Source organism: Nannobrachium achirus (genome assembly GCF_963921795.1).
Source record: "Nannobrachium achirus genome assembly, chromosome: 6".
In the NCBI taxonomy this organism is placed as follows: domain Eukaryota; kingdom Metazoa; phylum Chordata; class Actinopteri; order Myctophiformes; family Myctophidae; genus Nannobrachium; species Nannobrachium achirus.
In genome coordinates, this window is record NC_137815.1 from 12,413,353 (window position 1) to 12,434,669 (window position 21,317).

General features: G+C 46.1%; 1 protein-coding gene across 1 annotated transcript in view; it reads right to left on the minus strand.

The window, feature by feature from the left end:
• Positions 1-21,317, minus strand: part of lrig1 (leucine-rich repeats and immunoglobulin-like domains 1) — a 113,690-nt gene that overhangs the window by 13,376 nt on the left and 78,997 nt on the right. The window contains exons 9-14 of the mRNA XM_080727395.1: positions 15,803-15,883; positions 11,820-11,891; positions 10,255-10,326; positions 8,134-8,297; positions 4,602-5,012; positions 595-876 (exon numbers count right to left, since the gene is read on the minus strand). Of these exons, the coding sequence (XP_080583521.1) occupies positions 595-876; positions 4,602-5,012; positions 8,134-8,297; positions 10,255-10,326; positions 11,820-11,891; positions 15,803-15,883 (1,082 nt within the window). The remainder of the gene's footprint in view (positions 1-594; positions 877-4,601; positions 5,013-8,133; positions 8,298-10,254; positions 10,327-11,819; positions 11,892-15,802; positions 15,884-21,317) is intronic.

The window sequence follows — 21,317 nt, forward strand, 5'->3', positions numbered from 1 at the left end:
TTAGTTTAGTTTAGTTTTCAATACTTTGTAAAAATCTGCTTCCGTACTTAGTCAGCTCTTTTCCCCCCCTCTACAGACACCTAACCTTTGGAAACTTTTTAAAATAACAAATGGAAGTCAACAACTGACAGCGAGCCAAACATGGACAGGGGGTAGCAGGGGTCTTCAACAGGAAGTCTGGGACCACTAGGGGGTCCTCAGAGTCACTACAGAGGGTCCTCCAAATCTTTGTGTGATAGAAAGTTTTTTTTTCCTGAGAACTTTAGCCAAAAATAGCAGATCTACAAGCTACAAGCTATTTTAGGCTTGGGGTTTGGTTTGGTGTAGAGGGGAAAAAGAGCAGACTAAGTACAGAGCGAAAGGTCAAGTTTATTAAATATTGACGGTTCAAGTGGTTAAATATCTGAAAACACAAATCGACACGAATCCAAAATACACTGATGATTGTGCTGTCAAACAATGAAACTATATGGAATCTATGAACAGGTTGTGGGGGTCCCTGCTTCATCTCTCTCTCAACTAAGGGGTCCTTGGCCTGAAAACGTTGAAGACCCCTGCAGTATAGCAAGCGGTGTGTCTCTCTCTCTCTCTTACCCAGCACGGTGAGGGTGGCGTTGGCGCTCACGGTGCCCGCCGTGTTGCGCGCGGTGCAGCTGTACACGCCCATGTCCTCCAGCTTGACGTCGGTGATGAAGAACACGTCGTCGTCGGGCATCACCAGCATGCGGCGCTCGCGGGCGGCGGGGAAGTCGGTGCCGCCGTCCTTCTGCCAGGCGATCTGCGGCGTGGGGTGGCCCTCGGCCGCGCACTCCAGACGCGCCGTGTGGCCCGTGCGGATGGTGCTGTCGCTGGGCGTCTTCACGAACGACGGCAGGACTGTGGTGGAGAGACGAGGGGAGAGAGAGGAGAGGAAGGTGTGTTTTTCAGTTAGAAATCGGGAACGCAATCGGCACTGATAGTTAAGACAGCATGTTTTGTTCCTCACAGAAACCGCTTGTCTCCATATTTTAACTGCTTGTGTTTTTTTTCTTTTAGTTTCTATCTCGAAGTACTTGGGGAAATATACATTATAACTAGGGCTGGGACTTTAACTGATTCATTGTGATTAATTAATTACAGAAAGTTAACGCGATTAAAATAATTTACGCATTTTAATCGCACTTAGTTTTTGCACCACAGAACCTTCAGTTTCGGGCATACCGATCATAGCGATGCACCAACCAAGAAGAGACAACAAACGCAAAGGGAGACGTAGCCGATCAGAGCCCTTTTCTTGGCCCAGTGGATAAGACATTTAGATTTAAAAAACTCACTTGTTGATTCCCTCGTACAACAAAATGTGTTTTACTTGAAAAAAAATGCTTCTCAGGTCAAATATCGATGTGAGATTAAAATGTGATTAATTGTGATTAATTAACTCTTTGAGTGCCTATCCCGAACTACTTCGGGATATTCGGGATTTTACTTACCCCGAGCTGCTTGGAGCAACGTGGGTGGTCCCGGCTCGCCCAGCGCTCACCAACGAGAGACGCTAGATGCTCCGACGATTTTATTCCATTGAAAATGGTTTAAAATAAAGTTTAGACCCCCCCCAATGTTCACCCAATGTTCATTGTAGGCGGCGCGACGTATTCCAGGGTGCCTATCCCGAACTAGTCCGGGATATTTAATGAAATGGAATAAAATGATAAGAGGCCTTCTGAAGCCTGGCCTGATTTTTCTAGCTACTAGCCGAAAGCTAGCAACGTCCCGGCCGGACGTTATTTGCGAACGAAATCGCCAATCTCCGCCTAATCCAATGAAAGACCACATCTTTGAAGGCTTATATCTCTGGATTGTGTCTTTAGGGAAGCGGCGCGAGGTTTATTTACGGCGAAATCGCCCAAAAATGATCTTTTAGATGACAAAATGGGAATAGCCATTCTGTTAGCATTATCATCCGGGACATTTCCATGACGTGCATGAACGTGAGCACGTGAGGCGCGCTTGCCTATGAGAGATACCCTGGCATTCTATGGCCCCTAGAGGGCGCTGGCACCAAATGAGTTAATCACAGAGCCTGTAATTAATTAGATGAACATTTTTAATCGCATCCCAGCCCTAATTATAACATGTTATATTATTAATCTTTACTGTACTGTCAGGGGACTCTGTGTGTGACGCCAGACTCGCGCATCACTTATCGTCTCCATAGAGTTTCATTCATTGTGCTCCAAAGAAGCATTTGTATCTCCAAAAAAAGGTTTTGATGACCCAAAACCAATTTTTTTCACAGCAAAATAGCAAGATAAACACTCGTTGGAACTCGGCAGCCATGATCCATGCTGAGTCACATGATTTTTGTTGTGTAACTGGACCAGTGTAAACGCCCTACTCGATCGTTACTAAGACCACAGAATCAAAAGTAGCAGATCTACAAGCTCGAGACGTGTCGTGCTTTGGAATTTAAATCCAAAAAAAAAAAAAAAATACAAGGTTTCCACCCGACACAATGCAATGGATGACGCATTAAAACACTGGTTGCAACTGGAGAACGAGCAAGGCGAGATGTGGCGAGGTCTGAATCAGAGCTGGGCAGGGCCCTCTTCCATCCCCTGACAATGACACTCCTCTCCCCTGTGCAGGGACACTGGGACAGGCCCAGCAGCACAGTGACAGTGCGGGGGAGACGGCCCTGTCAGCGCCGCTGATGTGCGCCCAAATCCATGTGTTCCAACCTCTCCATCCAGAGACAGAGAGCCAGGGCAGAGTGTGTGGACGAGCACTTTGTGCTCAAATAATGTGACTCAGTCGCTCCTCTGTGAATGATGAGTTTATGATTCAACTGAAAACCTTGCGTCTTTCTTACGTCGACTAGTCCAAGCTTTTCTGGAGTATTTATTCCAGGCCTATAACAATACGGTACAATAAATGGATAGTTCACCCCCAAAATGACAGTTTTCTATTTTGTCGCATTCCTAAGCCAATAATTTGAGGGGACTCTTTTTGGGCTGTATTTTGATTGTCTTAAGTACCAGCTCTTATGCCTTACGTAACTCAAAGGTCTGTCCATACTGCCTCCGACCACCAAACTTTTCATCAGAGAGTTCAGACGTTCCGACGTGCAGCTTTCCGAACTCTAATTCGGGGTAATGCTTTTCAGAGGATGCGAGTGACGTCATTTTGTAGTTGAACCGGACCTTTCCGACGAAAGGTTTTGTAGTCGGAGACAGTATGGACAGGCCTTGAAGTTAAAGGCATAAGAGCTGGTACAAAATAGAGCCCTTTGTGTCTCCATAGGGAACACAGGATGTGCTTTGTGTCTCTATAGGGAACAAAGGATGTGCTTTGTGTCTCTATAGGGAACAAAGGATGTGCTTTGTGTCTCCATAGGGAACCACTGCTGGTCATCAAATTATCGGCTTGGGAATGCGACAAAAACTCTCCACGGGGTGTGTAATCAATAGAAAAAATATATATTTTTGGGGGGTGAACACTCCTTTAACCCCAGCTCAGTGGCCTCGTGGTTAGAGTGTCCGCCCTGAGACTGGGAGGTCGGGGGTTCGATTCCCCGGTCGGGTCATACCAAAGACTGTAAAGAATGGGACCCAATGCCTCCCTGCTTGGCACTCAGCATCAAGCGTTGGACTGGGGGTAAGTCCCTGCTCTGACATACTAGTGTCATGTCCAGGGGGTGTACATGTGCATCCCGCTGCCTCACGCTACAGAAACAGGAGCTAGGCTGCTGCCCTATGGGCCTCACGGCCCGGCAAGGTTTACACCAGTGTGCTATCAATGCACCGGGACAGACTGGAGCGGAGGTTTCGGGTGACAAAAAGAACGATCTGTTCTTTTTAGTCATCCGACACCTTCGCTCCAGTCTGTCTTACAAGCTGCTAAGGACGTATAGCGGTGGTACAATGTGGTGTTGGCTTGTAGATCTGTCTCTTTTGTCACGTGACGTCCTGCATACATGCATACATGAGTACCATGTTACACATTTCACACAATGTTAAGACAAACAATTTGCTGTACATCCAAACATTTTCCAACACATTTGATTAATTCCAGACCTTTTCCCAGGGCTGGAAAAACGTTTTTCTAATTTAAAAAAATATTCCAGGAGCAAGTAAAACACAAAGTAAGATGGGAGAGAATTAAGAGGTACCGGTATCTGCCAGATAATACCGTTTTGTTTTAAAGTGATGCGTGACGCTCTGAAAATAGGAGAGCCCCAGGAGAGGCCCATTAGATCCTGACCGATCGGTCATTATTTGACGTTTTTGACGACATTGGTATCGGCAGTTACTTTCCATCCATATATTTTGATCATGTCATTCGTGAAATAATTCAAAAATAGCAGATCTACAAGCTCACAATGCGTCGCATCGCGACACATTGTGAGCTTGTAGATCAGCTATTTTTGAACATTTTCTAACAGGGCTTAAGTGTTTAAATAAATGAATTCAAATCGGAGGTTCTCAAAAATCCACTTTCATAAAACCTATGTTTTTTATTTTCCAAATTGATTAGACAAAGTTCTATTTTTGACAGACGGCATGGGTAATCGGGGGGGGTATAGGACTCTCCGAAATCGAGATCGGTCATCGGCCTCTGCTTACCGTTGACCGTGAGGCGGGCCTTGGTGGAGTAGGAGGAGCCAAAGTGGTTGGTGATGATGCACTGGTAGCGGCCCTCGTGGGCGAAGGTGACGTGGCGCAGGTGCAGGATGGTGGTGTACTCCATCACGCTGCCCGGCCCCCCTCCCCCTCCTCCGCCCGGTGCATCCGCCCCGCCCGGGCCCCCTCCGGCCCCGCCCCCGCTGGGCTGGATGACGGTGTGGTGGTGGTGGGCGCGCACGTGCGCGTAGTTCTCGGTGTCGGCGTGGCGCAGCAGCTCCTGGTCCTTGCGCCAGGCGAAGGTCATGGGGGAGGAGCTGCTGCTGGCCGCCGTGCACGTGAGGTGCACGTCGCTGCCCAGCACCGTCACCGTGGTCTCGGGCTGCACCGTGATCTGAGGCTTGGGGAGGTCGTCTGCAAGGGGAGGAGGGAGGGGGAGGAGGGGAGAGGTTAGTCAAACTGATAGGGCTCCCACACGTTTTTACCAATGAATTTCCAAAACTTTTCCAGAATATTTAAACCAATTTCCAGGCCTATATAAGTCATTCAGCGCAATAATGAGTCTCTTATTTTGAGTAATGCCCAAAGACAGGCAGTGTAGCAAAAATAAGCATAGAATGGTATTATGGTATAATTCCATGACTTAACTGCCACAATCTTCACACGTGCGTCCCTGCAAATGCATGGAACCAATTGGACCCGTACAGACAGTTATGACGGCCGTGCATGTCAAGCATCAAGCGACAGCTGAGGGCGGCGAAAATTAGGCTGCAATCAACGCAGCCCGTTCCCCGAAAAACTAATTATGTTACATATTTTGTGTAATGTTATAAATGTTGTGGAAAATGTTTTTTTTTTCTTTTTTTAAAATCAATAGCCAAAAACTATGCATAGATAAATATTTTTCCATGACTTTCCAGGACCCTTGATCAATTCCAAAACTTTTCCAGTACTGAAAATATATTTTTCTAATTTAAAAATATTTCCAGGAATTTCATGACCGTGGGAACCCGTAGGCTATACCCGGAAAACGTGATGAGGCGATATGAAATTGTGATTTACGATATTATTGCAATAATCAAAATCCATTATCCCGGGGTGGAACATTTGCCAAAAAATAGCCGATCTACAAGCTCACAACGCGTCACGTTGCGAGCTTGTAGATTGAGATTGTGAGTTATTTTCACTATTTCTGCACAACACTGTTGTGTGACTTAGTATAACACAACACTTACAGTACAGGGAGAAAAACACGCTTCTCGATAATAATAATAAAATGATTGATAGTTGCAGCAATGAGTGAGTGAGAGAGAGAGGGCAGAGCAGGGCATAGTGTGCAAAGAGAACGTTTACAAAGTGAATTTATAAATGGTCGCAAATGACTTGGAGCTACTTAAAACTGCAAATATATTCTTATCAACGAGCCGGAATGATCACCTATAATGACGTGGCTTAAAATAGTGTTTAAATACTAAGTGCTGTGCCGGTTCAGCGCGTGACCTACCGACCGCCCATCGGAACAACGTTGAAAATGAGCTTGTAGGCCTGCCATTTATTTTCCCCTGGGCATCGCCTTAGCACCACAAAGTACAAATTGTGCTGGGACTGTGAACGCATCTGTGTCACATAACCACTTTAGTAGTATGTCTAGAGTCATGTCATCAACATGGATCTGTCCCATTTAGCGCCACCATCAGGCCGATTTTCACATGCGACCTGACGGTCGCTTACCTCCCGATTAGGGAGTCTTACTGGTCTTTTATACTTTGGCTATTCAAAAATAGCAGATATACAAGCTCATAGCTTGTATATGAGCTTATATATGAGCTTATATATCTGCTATTTTTGACAATTTTTTTTTTTTTGCTAATCTGTATATCTGTATAATCTGTATATATTCTTTTAAACCGGAAATCTTTAACTCAAAACTTTGCTTCTGGAGGGGTCCCTGGAACTAAATATTTTGAGATGGGGGGTCCGCGGTCAAATACGTATAATTCTAGGGGTCCCTGACACTAAAAACTTTGAGCACCACAGATAAAGAAACATACGTTTTTTCAGAAAACTTTTAGGATTTAGAAGAAATTTTTAGGTAATTTTCAGCTCTTAATGGGTTAAATCTTGTCGACTTCACACTCAACACTTTCTTCTGTCGTCAGCAAACAACTCCCACAGTGTGTGAAGTCGATCAGATGGACGCTTCAAGATATGTGAAGGACGGACAGACAGACAGATTCCTTGGAATTCATAGATAAGTGCTATCTATAAAAAAATGGTTAAATGTTCTAAACGGAAGAAACCGTCCGCAAATAAAACAAACAGCCCCGCTTGGGGAAGCATTAGCGAGTCAGCGCCGCCAGCACAGAGCCAAGACGTAAACCAAACACGTGCAAAATATGTAAACAACCACAGGACAGCTGACAATATGGGTCAGCTAGACACACACACACACACACACACACACACACACACACACACACACACACACACACACACACACACACACACACACACACACACACACACACACACACACACACACAGGTTTGCAATTGCTACTTTGTGGGGACATTACACATAGTCTACTATCTTTGTGGGGACATTCCATTCATTTTTAACCCTAACCCTAACCCTAACCCTTAACCTAACCCCTAAACACCTTGTGGGGACATATTCATTTGTCCCCACAAGGTTTTTTCCTCCGATTGTACTATCTTTGTGGGGACATGAGTTCCCCACAAAGATAGTATTGCAAGCCCACACACACACACACACACACACACATGTACGTATGCATGCATGCACACGCACACTACCACACCACCATACTTGAATGCAAAAATGTTAGCAATTTTATAAAAAAGCATTTTTTTACCATTCTATTCCATGTTTAACTCTACCTCTAAAGCCTCGGTTGTACTTACAGTAGGGGAGCGTGTCGATATTGCGACATAACATTTGTTCCACGTTCCATTTGTTTGACGCGGGTGAATGTTAACCTAAACCTATAACCCTAACCTCAGTAAAACTATGCCTAAACCCAACCCTAAAACCTACCCCTAATCCTTAGTCGAACTAATGACACGCAGAAATAGCGAGAATTGCCCTTAGTTGCACTGTAATGTCAAGCACTGAACGTAGGCGATGGGCCATTTCCCCATGAGCTTGTAGATTGCATGACACCGGCGCCTGACTAGAGTATAAATCTACTGTAGGTATAACTTCAACAACTCTAAACCCCTAAACATAACCTCTTAGTGCCTTATCCTGTGGAACATTGTTTTCTCTCTCAACAGTAAACAAACCAACATAAAGTTTAAGTGTATAGAGGGTATCTTATACCCCAGGATAATGGATTTTGTAAATCGCGATTTCTTTTGTCACAATAATCGCGATATGATTTTTTTAATATCATCCCTAGAACACACACACACACACACACACACACACACACACACACACACACACACACACACACACACACACACACACACACACACACACACACACACACACACACACAGGTATAACTCACCGCACACGAAGCTGCGTGCGGGCGCCTGGAAGATGCTGGTGCCCTTCAGGCTCTCGGGGTGGGCGCAGGTGGCGCTGACGCCCGCCTGCAGGTTGCGCGCCACCAGCCACTCCGGGAGCCAGTGGAGCTGGCAGTCACACAGGAAGCTGTCACTCTGGATCAGCCTGGGAAGGAAGGAAGTACATTTTATTTATGAAGCACCTTTCAAAACAATGATGTGAGGTGCTGTACAGTGGATCAGTGGTTCTCAACCTGTGGGTCGAGGCTGGGGACCCCCAGGGGGTCCGCAAATTATGTTGGGGGGTCCCCAGATGATTAACTTAATGTGAAACATTGTTTTCCTCGCTCAACAGTAAACAAACCAACATAAAGTTTAAGAGTATAGAGGGTATCTGCAGTGACAATTTAAGGACTTTTTAATACCTCTAAATTTTAGAGGTATTAGAGTCTAAAATGACAAATTAAACATTGGCCAAATTGTCAAATATTAGAGGCAGACATTGTGAAAATAGCCGATCTACATGCTCACAACGCCTCGCAACGCGAGGCGTTGTGAGCATGTAGATCAGCTATTTTCACAATAGAACTGTGTTATACAAAATGTAATGCCTCAACTCTTAGTGCTCGTCAGGGTGGGGGGTCCCCAGTTAAAATATGATTATTTTGGGGGTCACGGCCTGAAAAGTTTGAGAACCACTGCTGTACAGTAGATAAACAATCTGATAAAACGGGGCACAAAAGGCATGAGAGCAATAACAACGAGGTAAAGAGAGGAGGAAACATGATGAAGAGAAGAACAGGAGTGGGGGCGGTGCAGTGTTGAATCTGACAGCAAATCTTGATCTAGTTTTTAGTCTTTTGAATAGAATTCTGTCAATTTGCAAGTAATTTTTGTCATCTGAAATGTTTTTGGCGTCAGTCTAGTTTTCATACAAAATCTACAGGTGATTCAGTCGACTACTGTAATGTGTATTTTGGCAGGCTGTGATGGCATTGAAATGAAACGCCCGGTTTATTCTCGGCTGTGAGCCAAAAATAGCAGCTCTATTAATACGAGCTTGTAGATCGGCTATTTTCAGAGAGTGACACCTGCACACAACCACGCATGAAATGACTCGTCTTTTAGTTCTACTGGATCGCTTCTCCACGAGTCCCTTGCTGAAGTTTTTTGTCTCGTTTTCATTCGTTGACGAAATTGTCAGTATATTTAGTCATCTTAGCTTAGTTTTTCGTATTTAGTTTTTGTCAGTGGAAAAAGTTAGTCAGCGTACATTTCTCGCCCTAGCTTTAGTCGACAAAATCAACACTGGCGGTGAGACCGAGATTAAGTTCTCCGTTGTTTTTCCTTTATTTGCAGAGAATACTGTATGTTACTGCGGTGTGTATCGCGTGTCACAATATCCTGCACAGAATCCCAGTTTCCTCACTGAGCCTTGGTGAGAGTGTAACTGGAGACGTGTGTGTCTCCTCCTGCAGGAGGACAGAGGGGTGACTGCAGCGCGGCACGGATGCCAAAACAACCCCGGGACTACGTTTCCTTCTGCACTGGAGCCTGACGGCATTGTGAGTGAGTGTGGATGTGAGTGTTCATTTAATATACAGGTCCATTTTCACACTGTTTCAGAGTTAGATTAACACTCTTCAGATTTCTTTCTGTGCATGTCATTTATTTCTCTGACTCCATGTACATATAGGGCATTAACCAAAAAGTCGACAAGTCGACTTCATTACACAAGTCGACTCCCACCAGGGAAAGACTTGTCTATTTTCGATGCTTAATTTCTACACAGAGAGGGCAGTTCTTTCAACATAAGACGCTGCATTCAAGTTCAGGAGAGTTTGGACAAGGCAATTCTCTTGAATGCTGCCTTCAGGTATGGCATGGAAAGAGGGGGCATTAGCATTTCTTTCACCATAGTAAAAACTGCATTCATACATGATCTGGAGAGGGCACTTTTTACAGACGGGTAAAAGGGCAGGGGCTCACGCCCCCTTTGATGTCTATGTGTGCACATGCATGGTGTGTGTGTTCGTGTGTGTGTGTGTGTGTGTGTGTTTCGTGTGTGTGTGTGTGTGTGTGTGTGTGTGTGTGTGTGTGTGTACAGTATGTGAGAAACTTACAGTGACTTGATGTTCCTCATCTTGCTGAAGGCGTCGGGCTGAATGGTACGTATGGCGTTCTCTCCCAGGTTCCTGGTGGGACATTAAACAGTGACTTGTTAGCTTACACACGCAAGGCACATGCTAAGACTGGGCGATATTAGAAAAACCTTCGATATATACGATAACGTTGTCGAATACCTCGATAACGATATTACTCACGATATCAGTTAAAACAATATTGCATCGTATAGTTTTTAATGTTTTTCTGCTTTAGGTCCACTGGCTGCCTAACCCAGATAATGAATAGCCTATCCATGCATGCACACTGCACAGTACACATAGAATAAAGAAATGAAATGCCTTATTTCCTTTTTCCAACAATGGTTTTATTGAAATAAACACACCTGGTTACAGATGGACTGCTTTTTTGCATGTGCTACATGCGTGCATAGTGTGTCAGTTAATTAATTTGACACATACTGTACACCAATACCTCACTTCAAGCCGTCTTCATCGATATGTATAACTTGCATGTTGATACCTCGATAAAGGTAGATTTTCGATACATTACCCAGCCTTAGTACATGCAAAACAAACTCACACACAACACCCCCCCCCCTCCCTTCCATTACAAGAAGGGGGAGAAGTGGGCGGTCTAGCGTACAAAAAAAACGCAAAAGCGCTGGGCATGTTCGACCCAAGACACCCCCCCCCCCCCCAAAAAAGAGCTTACAGAAATTCCATTTCTTCTACGAAACCGAGCATACATACGCTTAATAACTTTGTTTCCGCGCGCAGGAGAATGCGGCGGGGTTGGGGATGGGGGAGGGGAAAGGGCAAAGTTGAGGCATGGCTAGCTAGGCTAACGAGAGGGGAAGCAGCTGTGCCCCCCCACCCCTCTCTTCTCCTTTTACAAAGACGCTATTAAATTGCGGAGCAGAGCCCCACCCCCCCCCCCCCCCCCCCCCCCCCCCCCCCCCTCTCTCTGCACCGGCTACTTTTGGCAGACCCTCTCTCTCTCTCTCTCTCTCTCTCTCTCTCTCTCTCTCTCTCTCTCTCTCTCTCTCTCTCTCTCTCTTCCACTGGGAGTGGGGGCGCGCGGGGTGCAGTGGTGTAAAGTAACTAATTACATTTACTTAAAGTAATGTACTCAAGTGCAATTTTTGGTATTTGTACTTTACTTGAGTGTTTCCAAATTTCCAATACTTCTACTTCTACTCTACTACATCTGGGATCCAAATATTGTACTTTTACTCCACTACAATTATTTAAACACTTTAGTTACTAGTTACTCTGCAGATATAAATTATAATATTGTAAAACATACATTAATCCACTTTAGACCTATTTTATACCGTGGCTATTTTCAAACATATTATACTTTTACTTGTGGTGCTTTAAGTACGTTTTGATGCCAACACTTTCATACTTTTTAGTCAAGTACATTTTGATTTCTACACCTTTTACTTGTAACGGAGTACATCTACGTGGCAGTATTGATACTATTACTCAAGTAAAACATTTGAGTACTTTTTCCACCACTGGGGCGGTGTGTGTGTGTGTGTTGTGCGCAGCATACTCACAGGTGCTCCACCGTCTCCAGACCCGACAAGGCTTTCTTGGCCACCGACTTGATCTTGTTTCCAAACAGAGTCCTGCCGATGACCCCCAAACAAGACAGGGGGTCACGAGGGGGAGGAGGGGGGGGGGTGGGGGGGGGGGGGGGGGGGGAGGAGAGGAGAGGAGAGGAGAGGGGGATTAGGAAGCGGAGGAAGAGAAAGAGAGAAGAAACACAAGGAGGAGAGAAGTTCAATTAGCAAAGCTGAATCTGATAAGAGTGTGTGTGCGCGTGTACGTGTGTGTGTGTGTGTGTGTGTGTGTGTGCTGTGCGTGCGTGTGTGTGTGTGCGTGTGTGGAGAGGGTATTGGAAATCCGAACTGTGCGGAGATTAGTAAGGTTGAGTCGAGTTTGGGGGGGAGGGGGGGAGGGGGGGAGGGGGGGTTTAGGGCCGCTCTTCAAAGAGCACTTTTATCTTTATTAGAATGCAATAGCGATGACGGGGGCGGGGCTAAGATTGTGTGTGTGTGTGTGTGTGTGTGTGTGTGTGTGTGTGTGTGTGTCTGTGTGTGTGTGTGTGTGTGTGTGTGGGGTTGACATGACAGGTTGTCTCTCACCGATAGGGACAACACAGCGTGTAAGTACGTGTGTGCAGGGGCGTCACAAGGGGGGGGGGGGGAGTGGGACTGAGTTACCAGGGCCCAAGGTGGTGGAGGGGCCTTCGTTATTTTATAGTTTAGCTATTGCAAAATAGCAGATTTAGATCTGCTATTTTTGAAAAGACATGAAAATGTGTGGAAAATCTTTGAGTATATGACATTTGTAACTCAAATTGCTTCTGGGGGGGGGGGGGGTCCCTGGAATTAATATTTTGAGATGGGAAACGTAGTTTTTTTTTTCAAAAATAGCAGACCTACAAGCTTGTAGGTCTGCTATTTTTCAACAGTTAAAAGCACAAAATAATGCGTAATAATGCGTTCCCAGTCAATGAATCCTTGTACCACAGGGCCCAGAATTTGGTGCGACACCCCTGCTTGTAAGTGCGTGTGTGTGTGTGTGTGTGTGTGTGTGTGTGTGTGCGTGCGTGCGTGCGTGCGTGCGTGCGTGCGTGCGTGCGTGCGTGCGTGCGTGCGTGCGTGCGTGCGTGCGTGCGTGCGTGCGTGCGTGCGTGCGTGCGTGTGTGTGTGTGTGTGTGTGCGCTTGTCAGGAGGCGGGCTCTAATCCCCACCATGATCAGCCTTCCCAGGAAGGGGAGACACGGCTGACTGGCTCACCATGTCTGTGAACTCCCAGTTCCCTTGTATGCACGCACGTGCACGCACACACACACACACACACACACACACACACACAAACACAGGTCTCGCCGCTGCCGCTTTCCATTCTTTCCGATTCATCACGGACACATTTCGTCAAGTCGTGTAATCCTTTCTCGTGGCGTCCGGACAGAGCGATCGTCGTTCACGGCCCACTCGAAGCATCCAACTCACTTTCCTCTACAAGGCAAAGCGCATCGCTACTCATCTGCACGTCCAAGTAAAAAAATCGGCCTTTTTAGAGCAACGACAGTTAACTTCCCTCCCGTGAAACTTCTGTGTTGTCTCAACCCCCCCTCTCGCTCTCTATTTTTTCCCATGGGTTGGCTTGTGTTCGTGTTTGTGTCTCGAGAAGTGACAGCGCGCAGGATGCAAACGCGCTGCTTCCGCCAAAACACTGTGGGGACAAAAAGCGCGCAGGGTCAGAGGGGGCGGGGCTGCGAGGCTTTGATGTTGACGAGCGTCAACATCTCTCACTTACTTCCCACCAACCAGAGACCGGGGAGGGGAGAGCGGATAGCCTGGCCAGCCTCGTACTGTGCATTCACTCATTCCTTCCTTCCCACAATATAAGTCTGGACTTTGGGCTATAGGCAGCTTGAAAAGTGGGCGGGAGTACTTGCCTTGACAGACAGACTCCTCTATCCAATCAGCGTAGCAAAACATCTCTCACCCAGTCGGAAGAAGAACGGCAAACAAACACGTATTTTCGGCCGATGAACTCCGCTAGCGCATACTCCTGTTCCTTTTTAATTGTTGTAATTGATTCCAACTCTGAAAAACTTCACTTACTGCTTGTTTTATTGTTTCAGCGTTAACTGTTACACTTGTTGCATTCGAGGGCAGCCATGTTGTTTTGAAAATGCTGCCGCAAGCATCTACATCACCATCTACACATGGACCAATCAGGGGAAGCTTTTCACTTGTTGTGCGGACAGCAGTTGAAACGCAGTCACTTATTGGCCCCGATCAGAAAATGATCGGGGCCAACTTCTCATACTCGGTGCCTCGAATCGCGACGATCTGTGCGGCGAGCTCGTAGATCTGCTACTTTCGCGAAAAAAAAGTTAAAACCGTTTTGGACACTAAGTTTTCACCCAACAGAGACGATTTCCCAAATTAGATTACATTTCGATTACATGAACAATTTGGGCCAAGTTTATAGCATTTTCCACTTAACTCATACAGGGCCAGATTTCCAAAATATGAATATGAATGTGCGCTTATAACGCCAGGAATAGCTATTTTGTATCCCCCCAGACCACCTTAACCAGACCACCTTAACGAATGCACGTTCACCATACCATACCACCAGATGACCACTAGAGACCACCATACACCATACACTGACATGGTCCCATGTTAAGCCTGTTTAAATCCACATAACAGGATGAGACGCTGACTTGGTCCTCATTGACTTAACATGGACGGGCCGCCGGTCACCATTTCAGCTCAATACTGTTCAATTCGTGCTTGATCGTCTCAAACCACCATTGGTATGGGCATCGGGACGTATATAGATGCCACACAGAAAGTTTCAGAATCAAAATCCGACCTAGTGAAGCTACGTGAGGGTCGGATGGTTGCATTGAGGCTAACGCTAGCAGAGGCCTGTTGTCAACAGGAAGCCCTGGTTTAAAGCTGACGTCATAATCGGATCCTTTTTTTTCACGGTTTACGTGTGGACATTAGCTGAGGTAAGCTAACCATTTCGCTCCGTCTATAAACACATATTAAAAGCTTAAACAATGCTTTTATATAAAAGTCGCTCCGAGTCGCTCGGCACCAAACGCCATAGTGAACTAGTCGCTCGTAAAGTCGCTCGGCGCTAACTGAGTTAAAAGAAAAAATCTAAATCCATGCCCTTTTTTGGACAAAATATCAGTGAAAACATTGGTAATGGGTGGAACTGGGACTCTCCACGATCAGGACGGGCATTGGACCCAAAAAAAAACATGATGCCATCTCCTCTTCCTGTCTCACACCGGGAGCCATCTTGGACGCGTATCATATTCTGCTGGCTCGCTGAGAGAGCCAAGGAACATCTATTCCCGTCGTTTATTTATTCTTTTTCTATTTCTCTCTTTTTTATTACGACGAGAAGGTTAACGTGACATGGCACGGCTGCAAATAAGCGATTAAAAATATGATTTGCAGGGGTTTGTCGTGGCCAATTCCAACCGAATCGTGCCGTAATTGGGACGAGAAGATGAAGTAACAAGATGAAAACCAGACTGTGGACGTGGGGCGGGGGTGGGGTGAGGGGTGTACGTGGGCGGTGTGGCTGGCAGGTTCCGCGCACCGACTCGAGTATAAAAACCTAAAACCTGGACGTTTCGTGGAAAAAGGAAAAAAGGAAAGACTCGTAAATAAACAAATGAAAGGCAGACAGGGGACTCTTTAAGTCATCACTCGCAACCCTAACAACCCCCCCCCCCCCCTGCCCGCGGCACAAGACAGCGCAGCAGCGCGAGCGAAGTGAGGGTTCCGGGGGACGGAAAAAACTTTTTTCCTTTTTGTGGCGATCCAAGAAAGCTTCGGGTCTCTCCCCCCCCCCAACTTTCTGATCGTCTGTGTCCAAAGAAACAGCCCAGTCGAGTCCATCTCCCAGAAACCAGCAGCAGGCCAGGAAAGGGGAATGGGGGGGGGGGGGGGGGGTTGTGTGGGTGTGAGATGGAAAGAAAGACACTCACAACTTGTTGAGGCTGTCCAGTCCAGAGAAGGCTCCATTGGTGTCCTCTATTGTGCCCGAGATGTCATTATGGTCCAACTCCCTGCGAGAGAGAGAAGAGAAGAGAGAGAGAGGGGGAATGAGAGAGATGAAGAGATCGGCGGGAGGGGGGTTACGAGTAGGGGTGTAACGATAACTGAATCGAAAAATCGATTTTAATTTGCAATGATCTACTATATTGTTTTGGCTTTGTATCGTATCGTATCGTATCGTATCGTTTGAAAAGGTGGTAATCGGTATCGAATCGTTTTGCAATGCAAATAATTGATTGTATGGAAACTAAGTATTTGTGGCTTGTATCTGTCAATTCGAGTGATAGGGAAAATGAAAAGAGGGGTCTAATTACTTTCCGTTCCATATAGCTACTCTTGGTCTATCGATAAATGTGTGTGATCTCTGCGTTCATGTCAAGGTAGGTTTGTCCATATGTGTTGCAATATAACGTCCATGTTTTTGCTAGATAATCACAGCGTTTACTTCCATAATAAAGATTTTTTACACATTTCACACAGATTTTCTAAATAGTTACTATATCGATTTTAAATCATTGAATCTAATCGTATGGTATCGCCACGAATGAACCAATATCGTCCATGTATCACATCGTTAACCATGATATATCGCGACGCGTATCGTATCGCTGTTAAAATGTATCGTTACACCCCTAGTTACGAGGATAGGGTCTTCCAGCGCTGAAAGTGTTTCATAGCCTTGGCTTGGCCGGTCTGGGAAGTCACGGGATGCCCCCCCCTCCCCCTCCCACCCCCCCGCACCTGGCCTTAAGAGCAGCAGCCCCTGCCCCTCGCTGCCAACCCCAGTGCATTCTTTCCCCTTTTTGAGGGGTGGAGGAAGAGTGTGTGTGTGTGTGTGTGTGTGTGTGTGTGTGTGTGTGTGTGTGTGTGTGTGTGTGTGTGTGTGTGTGTGCGTGTGCGTGTGCGTGTGCGTGTGCGTGTGCGTGTGTGCATATTGGGCATGCAAAGGCAACAACAAAAAAGAAAGGAAAAAAAACACACATGTATAATTCATGACGGCACGGAGGGCTTGGCGGGCTCACAATGCATTGTGGGTATAAAAGCCAGACAGTTAGGTCTGTGCATCTGATGGTGGCAAGGTACGACCACGGCCAAAAAAACACCACCCACCCCCATCACCCACCACCCACCCTTAATGATCTCTATGGCGGGCCGAGGAAGAACAAGAGGCTCGATAAACAAAAGACGGAGAAGCAGGAGAACTAAAGGCCTCTTTTGAGCACATTCAGGAGGGTTTCTCCAAACACCGCTTGAAAGAGATTTATTTTTTTTCTTTTTTTTCTGCTTTGCTGCCATCGCAGGGCCGTTATAGAGCAACAAAGTCATAATGTGACTCGCTCATCCCCCGGTTCCACGGAAGTAATTTCTCTCTGGAGAATAACATTGAGTCATCTTAAAATCGTCTCATATAAGCATTGTGGTCCAAAAATAGACAAACGCTCTTTGCGATACTGTCGGGGAGGTGGCTCTGTATGGTTTATGATAGTCAGTCACTCATATTTGATAAAACCTGTTTCTGGTGAAAATGTAACTAATTCGGCGACCGTAACATTAGCGTTTTCTCACCATCAGTTGATTCTTCATATCCATATGAGTCAAACCGCTGAGATAATGTGTTTATCTTTGGAACACAGTTCTTATATGACGTGATATGAAAAATCACACCCGTGTGAACTGAGCGGTGGTCGTGGAGGCTGCGCAACAGCAAAACAAATATATATATACCTGTGTATATATATAATAAAAAATATTAAAACAATATTAAACAAAATATTAATAATAAAATGCATGTCACTCAGGCCGCCACTGGTATCCATCCATCATCCATCCGTGTGTGTGTGTGTGTGTGTGTGTGTGTGTGTGTGTGTGTGTGTGTGTGTGTGGTCTGGCCTGAACAACAGCGCCCCTCCCTTAACATGTGTGGTCAAAAAAGGTACTGTAGGCTACATACAGACAGACAGACAGACAGACAGACAGACAGACAGACAGACAGACATACCCACACACAAGGCCACGTATAGGAGCGTTGTGACCACCACTCAAAAACGTCTATGGGAATTCAGAATGTGGGGGGGGGGGGGGGGGGGGGGCGTGAACCAGGTAGTCAAACTTCACTGTCATCGCGACGGATGGGGGCCGTTTTATGTCATACTTTGGATATTCAAAAATATCGAACATTCTCCACCCCCCAAAATGACTTTTTATCTATTGATTTCTCACCCCAAGGAGACTTGAGTTCAATAATATATATATATTTTTTGGTCACATTCCTAAGCCAATATTTGATTATAATAAATGTACCCCCAAAGAGTCTCCTCAAATTATTGGCTTAGGAATGCGACAAAAACTAAAAAAAAAGAAAAATAGTATTGAACTCAAGTCATCATGGGGTGAGTAATCGGTAGAAACATTTTTATTTTGGGGGTGAACTACTCCTTTAACTGCTTCTGGGGGTCCCTGCTGCAAAATATGTTCAGATGGGGGGTCTGCAGGCAAATACATATCAATTTTGGGGGTCCTCCTAATTGGCATGAAAAAAGTTTCAGAACTGGTGCAATTACGTCACAGAAACGTTTCATTATATCGTCACTGTCGGGCAGCAACCTCGTATCTCCAAGTTTCAAATTTGTATGTTTTTCTTTAGAGCCCTGCTTCATCATACAAGTAGTGAAAACGGCAGATCTACAAGCACACAACGCCTCGCAGTGCGAGGCGTTGTGTGCTTGTAGATCAGCTGTTGTCACTAGTTTAGTTCATTTTTTAAATGAAAAATACAAAACAAACAGTTTTGGACATACAAGGTTTCCATCCGACAACGCCGATATTGTGTATTTATTGCTCGCCCCCACCGGCCCACCCCTCCCAACGGTGATGGGGGGGTGCCGGGGTGGTCAGTGTGAGTTGCCGCTCTAGCGCACACTTTGTCTCCTGGGCTGCAGTTAAAAGACTTTCTTTCAAACTCGGGGAAGGGTCTTTGAGGTTGATGGTCAGCCACACCACACCACCCCACAACAAACCCCTTCCTCCACCAGCTCCAAAATAAGTAACACCCTCTCTCTGCAACCAGGATCTCTCAAACGTTTTCATGTCAAGGAAACAGTGGTTCTCAACCTTTTCAGGCCCCGACCCCCAAAATAATCATATTTTAAATCAGGGACCCCAACACCCTGAAGAGCACTAAGAGTGGAGGCATTATATTTTGTATACTATGGTTCTATCGTGAAAATAGCAGATCACAACGTTCTGACATCACGCTCTGGCTTGATGTCCCTTTTATGCCCATACTGTATATAGTCGACAATATGATGTCAGAATATGGCATTCCCAGATCACACTTGCAAATTAATTACGTCCTTGTCCGTTTTATGCCCATATATGGAGATCCCTGTCCCGATATCATCAATATCAAGGGCCCATATTTGGTAATGCCCATATATGGGAATGTTCTGACATCACATTGTTGACTATCAAGTAGGAATCTCCATAAATGGGTAACTGGTCCGATATACGTATATCACTGGCCAGATGACCAGACCCATAGGTTGAGAACCAATGCCCTAGAAGATAATATTTGTTCAAAAAAAAAATAATAGTATTCAAAAATGTCCAAACACTTCCGAGATGTTTCAAACGTGCTCTACCGTCATAAAACGTGGACGCAGTGGTTAATGACTGCGACCCCACTTTGAGCCCCCACCCCTCCCCACCCCACTTTCCCTCCTCCATTCCCTTTTTTCCCCCTCTCTCCTCCATCCTTTCTTCACCCCCCCCCCCCCCCCCCCCCCCCCTCTTTCTCTACTCTCTCTCTCGCTGTTCCTTTCAGCCCTCCAGTCTTAGAAGCATTGGGCCTGAACTAGGGGGGTGGGAGGGGGGGGGGGGCTGCCAATTTCCTACTCTTTCTGGCTGGGTGGACGTGAATGGCCCCACTGCCTTGTTAAAGGAGGGGTTTGGGGGGGATTGGGTGGTTTGGGGGGGGGGGGGGGGGTATACCGGTTCCCCCCCAGCCCGCGGGCCCCCGTGGCTGAATTAGCGCGCAGGCTTTGCGGCTCAGAGCTTTCACACCCCGCCCCGCCCCGGCCCGAGCACGGGGGCGAGCCAGGGCCGGCGGCACAGGCCCAATTAAAGCTGTACCCCCGGCTCCCTTTCAGAGCACCGGCCTGCTTCCTCCACTGCCATTGATTAGATTATAGAAGGGCCTGTCGAAAAAAGATGCAGAGATGCACCGTAAAACTCAGAGAGGGAGAGAGAGAGAGAGAGCAAAGGAGAAAGGTGGGAATGATTCTGTGCAGAAGAACAGAATGGCAGAGTCCAGTTCAATATGTCCAAAAGAAGGTTTGTTCAAATTCTCGGGGGATTAGGAAAACTATACATTTTTGGAAACTTCAGAGTATAACAAATCAGAAAATCTTTATATCGTCGTTGTCGGGCAGAAACCTCGTATCTCCAAGTTTCAAATTTGTATGTTCTTTCGCAAAGTAAAGCCCTGCTTCGTCATAAGGCCATCGAACAAAAGTAGTGAAGACAGTTTTCACTCGTTTAAATCATTTTAAAAATGATAAATACAATACAAACGGTTTTGGACATACAAGGTTTCCACCCGACAACGACGATTGTGGTTTAGTGATGAGTCATCGCTTTTCACAGTTTTGTGCGGGCCGTTAGGAAGCCCAAGGAATGTTTTTTTTTCATGCAAAAGAAAAAATGCTTGCAATGGATTCAGAATCTTGAAAAAAACCTAGTTTGACCCCTCACATGCTACTTTACGGTATAGTAAAGATCCAAACTTTCAGCAGCTGTCAAGAATTCCCATGGGGATTTAGCAAATTGAATCATGGATTTTCAGTTTCCAAAAATGTATAGTTTTCCTAATCCCCCGAAAATGTGAACAAATTACACAAGCAACTGGACTAATGGAATGAAGTGAAGGGTAGAGACGAAAATAGACAAAAGCAGGGGAAGGAAAAAGTTGATGGGATATTTCTTCAAAGGGAACTGAGGTAACGAACATCAACAGCAACAGGTGCTAGCTAGGCTAAAGCCTGTATCAGAGTCGGCACGGCTATCCACCGCGGTGTAGTCTTTTTGAGCGTTAACGTTGTAGTTTTATGACTCAAAAAGACTACACCGCACTACACCGCGGTGGATAGCCTTCCACCGCGGTGCCGACTCTGATACAGGCTTAAGAGGCTTCAGTTCACAAAAAGGATAGATGCTACACATCTCAGAGTTACAGACCTGTAAAGGGTCAATTTGGAACCCCCCCCTCCCCGCTTTCAAAGGACCCTTCAGAGGGTCCCTGGCTGGACCCCCACGTTGCCAAATCCCCCTGACACTATAGCATCCCGTGTAAGCCAGAAGGAGAAAAGGCCTGTATGTATGAATGTACTATGCATGCGTCTTGGCTCTGTGCAGCGCTGTGAGAAAAGAGCTGCTCTCAGCCAGCTC